We start from the raw sequence: 7,518 nt of genomic DNA on the forward strand, positions 1-7,518 counted from the left end.
AGTGAAAATCAACAGACATAGCGTCAGTGAAAATCAACCAACAGATCTAGCGTCAGTGAAAATCCACAGACATAGCGTCAGTAAAAATCCACAGACATAGCGTCAATAAAAATCAACAGGCGTAGCGTTAATAAAAATAATAAAAAAAACATAGCGTCTATAAAAATCAACAGACATAGGGGCGGGGTCCGGCAGCCGACCGAGGCAGACATGCAAAGCCAGACTTCATCGGAAAAAAGCTTGATTCTGACCACGTGGTAGTGCTGACCTTTCTTAGTTATGTTCAGTCTTATGCTCTTATCCTACACTTTAATTGATCATCGGTTTGTTTTGCAGGAAAATGCGACATCCTTTATTGCAGGCAATGCATCTCAAACTCCACTAGCTGTATCTGAACTACAACACATTGTTTCTCTGAATTAATATCTCGTTTACAGAATTCAGGGAGCACATAACTTTTAATTTTGAATAATTTTAAGTGTAAAGTTGGCATCACAAAAATATTTGTTCATGCGATTAATTTAAGAGCGTTTATATTTACTTGTACTATATGAAACATGATTGCATTACATTCCTTATTTCAAACATTTGAATTGAAGCTTCATTGGTGGTGTATTGGGGAACCTCACTCCCCTGTAAAATGTTGATCTGGGTTCCATTTCTGCCCCTGTTACATTTTATATACCGGTTTAAATGTATTTATTTTAGAATGAGTAAGCTCATCCAATCTGAGAAACCTGCTGCCTTAACCCTGTAAATTGTGATAACCATTATCCTTCTGGGGCTCTCTAAAAAAATCCTACATTTATGGGAGCTACAAATCTAATGGGGGGACTGAATGTGCATGAAGTTTACAGAGAAGAGACAAGTATCTGACCATCTGAGATTAAACAAATTAGCATATCATACAATCAGAAGACAAAAAAGATTGATCAAACGAGAGATAAGGAGTGATGTTTAATTCGAAAGAAGCAATGGCTAACCAAAAAATAATAATTGTTAAATAGTAACATTTTGGGTTTGGGGCTTGTTACTGGCCTCCTTATAATAAAAGGCAAGAGACAGATTGTTGCGGTTTGCCCTCTTTCAGCTACACTGCTCCCTCCCTGTTACTCCTCTTATATCACTGAGTAGAAACCATTCTAACAATCAAATGTATTACAACTGATGAACACGGTTAATGTTATTTAATAGACATACAAATGTAATTGATTATCCACAACTGGAACAGACAACTAAATATGTATGAAGGCAGTTGGAGATAGCACCAGCAAGAATCACTGCTGCCTGTGTTAACTGTGTGAAAGAATAAGAGAAACACATTATCCTGCTCTGGTCTTCCTAACACTTTAATCCTCACATTACATCCTCAGGGGGGCCTTCTTTATCTTGCATGACATTGAGCGGTAAAACATTTACCGTATTGTATTTTAAATGTATATAAAGTCAGAGGTCTGAAATGAATCGAGCAGACTCCATTTGTTTTCTGCAAACTTTCACTGAGTGAATTATGATCTCTTAGCAGGCAGCAGCCAAGCAATTCCTATGGAAGGTCAAATGCGGTGTCTTCGTGCATTTCAGGGGAAAATGCCTCGATTTTAGTGGCCACATTTAACATAAAACATAAGTTTTACAGAGCAGGAAACACGGAGCCAGAGCAGAGAGCGATGTGAAGCAGGAGATGGGAGAGAGTGCGGGGAGCTGAGTCTGTCAGTTTGAGCCAATCAGAAATGGTGCTGAACAGCCAATCGGGTGTCAGTTGGAGCTATATAAGAGAGACTGGCACAGGCCAAGGTTTAATTCTTATTATCGTCTAATCTCAGAGAAAAAGAGAAATGGCTGAAACTGCTCCTGCGGTTGAAATCGACTCCAAGAAGAAGCAGCCCAAGAAGGCATCCAGCGCCAAGAAAGCCGCCAAGCCGTCCGGTCCCAGCGTGTCCGAACTCCTTGTTAAAGCTGTGTCCGCCTCTAAAGAGCGCAGCGGGGTGTCCCTGGCAGCCCTGAAGAAGGCTTTGACCGCCGCTGGTTACGATGTGGAGAAAAATAACAGCCGCCTCAAGCTGGCTCTCAAGGGCTTGGTGACTAAAGAGACTCTCGTCCAGGTCAAAGGTAGCGGAGCCTCCGGCTCCTTCAAGCTCAACAAGAAGCAGGCGGAGAGCAAAGACAAGGCTGCAAAACCCAAGAAGGCACCGGCTAAAGTCAAGAAGCCCGCCCCAAAGAAAGCCTCCAAGTCTCCGGCTAAAGCCAAGAAGGTAGCCGCGAAGAGCCCGAAGAAGGCCAAGAAGCCGGCAGTCTCCGCTAAAAAAGCCACCAAGAGCCCCAAGAAAGTCAAAGCCGCCAAGCCCAAGAAGGCAGTGAAGAGTCCGGCTAAAAAAGCAACAAAGAGCCCGGCTAAAAAGGCAGCCAAGCCCAAAGCCGCTAAGAGTCCAGCAAAGGCTAAAAAGGCAGCTCCCAAGAAGAAATAAGAACTGCTTGTGTATTTTACTTTTTAGAAAACCCCCAAAGGCTCTTCTAAGAGCCACCACCTTGTCCTTTCAGAGCTATGACCACAGGGGAATCGTGGGTTTTGAGTGTATTAGCTTTTACACGCTGTATGTTGAGGAAGGGGATATTCGTTTAGATTAGGAATGGAATGCTCGGACGTTCCACTTTAGATTGTTCAGCTATCGCTGCCAATAGGTTTAGTTTTGTAAACACATCCATTGCCTACAATACAGATTTGGGAGTATCTATCATGCTGTTGGTGCCATTACAATGTGTGACGGAGTTCTGAAAGGAATTAGATACTCCCCGTCTCAGTTTGGAGACTTGTAATAAAAGTACATTTCCCCCAAGCAACGGTGTTTTCCACTGGCATATTTAATGCAATGTCGCCATCTAGCGGCCTATTGTAAGGAGTCACTTTATGCTGAAACGCAAAGCTGTAAGAGCCATAAACAGAGGGACCGGGCCGGCCTGGCCCGGCCCATAATGAACGCCCACTGACACAAATCTACAAACACGCAGGAGTAGGACTGATGATATGTCAGGGAGTCCGCTTTAATCTCCCTTCTCCCTAATCGCGGAATAGTTCAATGAATCACTGCAGCGGATAGAGCGCTAATAGTACCACTTATATAAAAGCAGATCTAGTTCCGTCTCTATAATCTGTGAGGATGGAAATTTTGGCGCCCAGTTTGAACTCAGGAACAGTTAATTTTGTCGTCCAATCAGAATGCGGATAAAAAGCAGCGAATCAAAATGAGTAAAGAGAACGGGCCAATCAGAATGAGTACAGAGAACGGGCCAATCAGAATGCGCCCTGCGGCCTATAAATAGAAGACTGTGGCCCTTTGTATTCATTCGATTTTCCTTTCTGTGATCGCGAAGACATGGCCAGAACTAAGCAGACCGCCCGTAAATCCACCGGAGGCAAGGCTCCCCGCAAGCAGCTAGCCACCAAAGCTGCCAGGAAGAGCGCTCCAGCTACCGGCGGAGTGAAGAAGCCTCACCGTTACCGGCCGGGAACTGTGGCTCTCCGGGAGATCCGCCGTTATCAGAAATCCACTGAGCTGCTCATCCGCAAGCTGCCCTTCCAGCGTCTTGTCCGTGAGATCGCTCAGGATTTCAAGACTGATCTGCGCTTCCAGAGCTCTGCCGTCATGGCTCTGCAAGAGGCTAGCGAGGCTTACCTGGTGGGTCTCTTTGAGGATACCAACCTGTGCGCCATTCACGCCAAGAGGGTCACCATCATGCCCAAAGACATCCAGCTGGCCCGTAGGATCCGAGGAGAGAGAGCTTAAACTTTTAACCTGCTCACACAAACACCACAAAGGCTCTTTTAAGAGCCACCAAATCTGCACTCGAATGAGCCTAAATCCTTCCCCCTCCATGTAGCCCTTTTACACCTGTGTGAATATAATCCTAAACACAGGAACTGCCATGAGTGCTTTCAGTTACTCGGACGGAAGAAATAGCTGACTTGGAGCTATTTAGTGAATAACCGTCTAAGGGAAGAATAGCAAGCACGGAATTCAAATGTAAAATTTGCAGTTTAGAATCTTAAAATTCTATTAAATGACCCCCTGCCGTCTCTTCCAACTAGATTACACAGTATTTCTCATTGTTTATATTTATTCAGTGGTTGAAATCAGCCTGAAACGGATGATATAATTTTTTTTTTTTTTAATGGTGCAGAGTCAGTGATAATCATTCAGCTCAGTTAGAAAATAGTGGGTGGCTCTTAAAAGAGCCTTTGGGTATGAAGAATCTGTGTTTGATGATTTACTTGCTCTTTGACTTGTGGCTCTCGGTTTTCTTGGGCAGCAGCACAGCCTGGATGTTGGGCAGGACACCTCCCTGTGCGATAGTCACTCCTCCCAGCAGTTTGTTGAGCTCTTCGTCGTTACGGACAGCGAGCTGGAGATGGCGGGGAATGATGCGGGTTTTCTTGTTATCTCTGGCGGCATTGCCTGCCAGCTCCAGGATCTCAGCGGTCAGGTACTCCAGCACTGCAGCCAGATAGACGGGGGCACCGGCTCCCACCCGCTCTGCATAATTCCCCTTCCTCAGCAGACGATGGACTCTGCCGACTGGGAACTGAAGGCCAGCTCGGGATGAGCGAGTCTTCGCCTTTGCACGGGTCTTTCCTCCTTGCTTTCCTCGGCCTGACATGTTGGTTGTAGAATGTCGCTGTTAATGATGACTCCTCCCCCTTTACACGGGCTATTTATAGACACACTCTGCTCTGTGATTGGATGGCTTTACAAGCAGCCAATTAGACACTCGCTGTACAGGGAACCAATCAATTGCTGAAACTATGACATCGTTATGTCACCTGTCTGTGTTGACCAATCCCATTACGGGAAGTGGAAGGGCTTGATTTGCATGGCATGCCTATAAATAGAGCCGACGGAGCGCGCAGACTGTCATTGTATATCCAGCAAACAGGGTAGATCATGCCTGATCCAGCCAAGTCTGCACCAGCCGCCAAGAAAGGCTCTAAGAAAGCCGTGACCAAGACTCAGAAGAAAGATGGCAAGAAGCGTAGGAAGACCAGGAAGGAGAGCTATGCCATCTACGTGTACAAGGTGCTGAAGCAGGTCCACCCCGACACCGGTATCTCCTCCAAGGCCATGGGGATCATGAACTCCTTTGTTAATGATATCTTTGAGCGCATCGCAGGAGAAGCCTCTCGCCTGGCTCACTACAACAAGCGCTCCACCATCACTTCCCGGGAGATCCAGACCGCCGTGCGCCTGCTGCTACCCGGAGAGCTGGCAAAGCACGCCGTGTCCGAGGGCACCAAGGCTGTCACCAAGTACACCAGCGCCAAGTAATCGCCTTATTCCCCCCCTCTGTTAACACAAAGGCTCTTTTAAGAGCCACCCACATGGTCTGTCTCAGAGCTTTAATCCTCCTCATCTAAACCATCCAGTATTAGGTATGCATGCTGTCTCCCAATTATCTATCTAGTAAGTCACACACACAAATCATGTCTCTTGCTCTATTCATGCACGGCTTAGTCTGTCTCCAATCGCTATTTGCCAACTGCCTGTTCAACGATGCTTTAATTAAATCATTGAAACCTTTTTTTGCCTCAAAATAGTCACATTACGAGCTGTCCCCAGCTCTGAAAACACGCGCAATTCATTATTGGTCTCCGATCAGAATATCATGAATCCTGAAGTGCTCACAAGGGAAATGCTCTTCTCTCTGCTCAGCTTCACTGGGGGGATCCCACAGATTACCACAAGGTGGCGGCAATGGATCGCACTTAGTGCTTCCCGCGGGTTTCGTTAAAGAGCACAGAGTACGTACACACGAAACGGATGGGGTTAAAGGCTTCTTTACAACGAACTGCGGAGTATTACAAACCCTCAGTGAAGGCAGAAAAGAGGATGTGCAGTGACCGGCGGGTGCTCTCTCCAGTGTAACCAAGTAAGAGGAAAGCAGCATTAAAGCGTGCTAACACACACACACAGTATGTAAAGCGGGCAGTGCAGTGACAGACAAAGCTCTATTAAGATTGGGTGGGTGGCCCTTAAAAGGGCCTTTTATAGAGGATCACGGAAACCGGGTGCAGCTTAATTTTAACCTCCGAAGCCATAAAGAGTGCGGCCCTGGCGCTTAAGAGCGTAGACTACATCCATGGCGGTCACAGTCTTCCTCTTGGCATGCTCGGTGTACGTGACAGCGTCGCGGATGACATTCTCCAAGAAGACCTTGAGCACTCCGCGGGTTTCCTCATAGATGAGACCGGAGATTCGCTTGACACCTCCTCTGCGAGCCAAGCGGCGAATTGCAGGCTTGGTAATACCCTGGATATTATCACGGAGAACCTTCCTGTGACGCTTAGCGCCACCTTTCCCGAGACCCTTTCCGCCTTTGCCTCTTCCAGACATGACTTGCTTCTGTAATGATGACAGACGAATGAAGAGCCCGAGTCCCGAGCGAGGCTTTATATAGCGTGCAGACGGACCTGATGGGGAACTGCACAACAACTAGGAAGGGCGAAAGAGAGTCATTGTCCTTTTGGCGCTCAAAACGAAAGCCATATACAGACTCTCCTGTGAGAGCACGTGGGTGAGGGGCAGATACCAAATCACTGCTCAGATTGTAAATTGTGACTCAATATGTGTAGTATTAGTAATAGTATTTAAACCACATATACTTAGAATGTAGCTTTAACAGACTCTCTTTGCCTAGAGAAATGTTTGTTTTTGGTTGGCAACATCTTCTTATATATTGTTCCGAGTAAAGGAATGCAGTCTTACCATGTCTTTGTATCATTAATCCCGGCAGTAGGTATAGCTCAAGCAGATGTTGTTGGAGATTACAGTCGGTAGAAAAAAAACTGTTTATCCTACCTAAATTCTGGTTGCATATTGTTCAACATGTGAATATCAGCCAACTTGTAGATAAAGGAGGTATGGTATTTAGCAGGAAATATATTGCAACTGTAGCTCAAAAGTCGAATCTGTAACAATTGTAGCAGATGAACTAGCAGCACAGGGTGTCAGTCAGAAATGACTTGAAACTAACATAAATTGCTACAAGTAATGGAGCATCAAAACTACCTATTAACTGGATACGGTGCACACAGACACAATGTATTCCATAGGCAGCGTGTTACAACTATATCTCTATTATTAGTCAATGACCAAAGCATCACTACATGCCTATAGCCGCCTGAATCGAACCATAGCACATAATGCATGGCTCTCGAATATGCCTGAACAACACCCTGTGACAAACTCCCCTTTTCCTGTGAGTTTGTCACAAGTTGTTGTAGGGGCTTGGTTGCCAGCCTCTTGCCCCATGACTATGTCCCATGTATTAGACTGGAGAAAGGGCTTTTTGTGTGTCTGTGTGCTGGATGATGTGTGTGTGCAGGATGATGTGTGTGTGTGCTGGATAATGTGTGTGTGTTGGATGATGTGTGTGTGTTGGATGATGTGTGTGTGTGCTAGATGGTGTGTATGTGTGTGTGCTGGATGATGTGTGTGTGTGTGTTTGTGTGTTGGATGATGTGTGTGT

The 7,518-nt window shown here is 45.9% G+C and overlaps 5 protein-coding genes across 5 annotated transcripts; 3 read left to right on the forward strand and 2 right to left on the reverse strand.

Annotated features, from left to right (window-relative positions):
* The first annotated feature begins 1,835 nt into the window (after positions 1-1,835).
* LOC134601820 (histone H1B-like) lies at positions 1,836-2,571 on the forward strand. The gene has a single exon (XM_063446320.1). It carries the CDS (start codon positions 1,836-1,838, stop codon positions 2,463-2,465), a length of 630 nt encoding a protein of 209 aa, XP_063302390.1. The 3' UTR covers positions 2,466-2,571.
* A 781-nt stretch (positions 2,572-3,352) lies between these two features.
* LOC134601273 (histone H3) lies at positions 3,353-3,835 on the forward strand. The gene has a single exon (XM_063445745.1). The coding sequence runs from the start codon at positions 3,372-3,374 to the stop codon at positions 3,780-3,782; it is 411 nt and encodes a 136-aa protein (XP_063301815.1). The 5' UTR covers positions 3,353-3,371; the 3' UTR covers positions 3,783-3,835.
* Positions 3,836-4,241: 406 nt separating this feature from the next.
* Positions 4,242-4,665, reverse strand: LOC134601274 (histone H2A type 2-C). Its single transcript, XM_063445746.1, has one exon. The coding sequence runs from the start codon at positions 4,651-4,653 to the stop codon at positions 4,264-4,266; it is 390 nt and encodes a 129-aa protein (XP_063301816.1). The 5' UTR covers positions 4,654-4,665; the 3' UTR covers positions 4,242-4,263.
* Positions 4,666-4,922: 257 nt separating this feature from the next.
* Positions 4,923-5,329, forward strand: LOC134601275 (histone H2B-like). The gene has a single exon (XM_063445747.1). The coding sequence runs from the start codon at positions 4,938-4,940 to the stop codon at positions 5,316-5,318; it is 381 nt and encodes a 126-aa protein (XP_063301817.1). The 5' UTR covers positions 4,923-4,937; the 3' UTR covers positions 5,319-5,329.
* A 723-nt stretch (positions 5,330-6,052) lies between these two features.
* Positions 6,053-6,399, reverse strand: LOC134601276 (histone H4). The gene has a single exon (XM_063445749.1). The coding sequence runs from the start codon at positions 6,381-6,383 to the stop codon at positions 6,072-6,074; it is 312 nt and encodes a 103-aa protein (XP_063301819.1). The 5' UTR covers positions 6,384-6,399; the 3' UTR covers positions 6,053-6,071.
* Positions 6,400-7,518: the final 1,119 nt, after the last annotated feature.

This window comes from Pelobates fuscus, chromosome 3 (genome assembly GCF_036172605.1).
Source record: "Pelobates fuscus isolate aPelFus1 chromosome 3, aPelFus1.pri, whole genome shotgun sequence".
Classification (NCBI taxonomy): domain Eukaryota; kingdom Metazoa; phylum Chordata; class Amphibia; order Anura; family Pelobatidae; genus Pelobates; species Pelobates fuscus.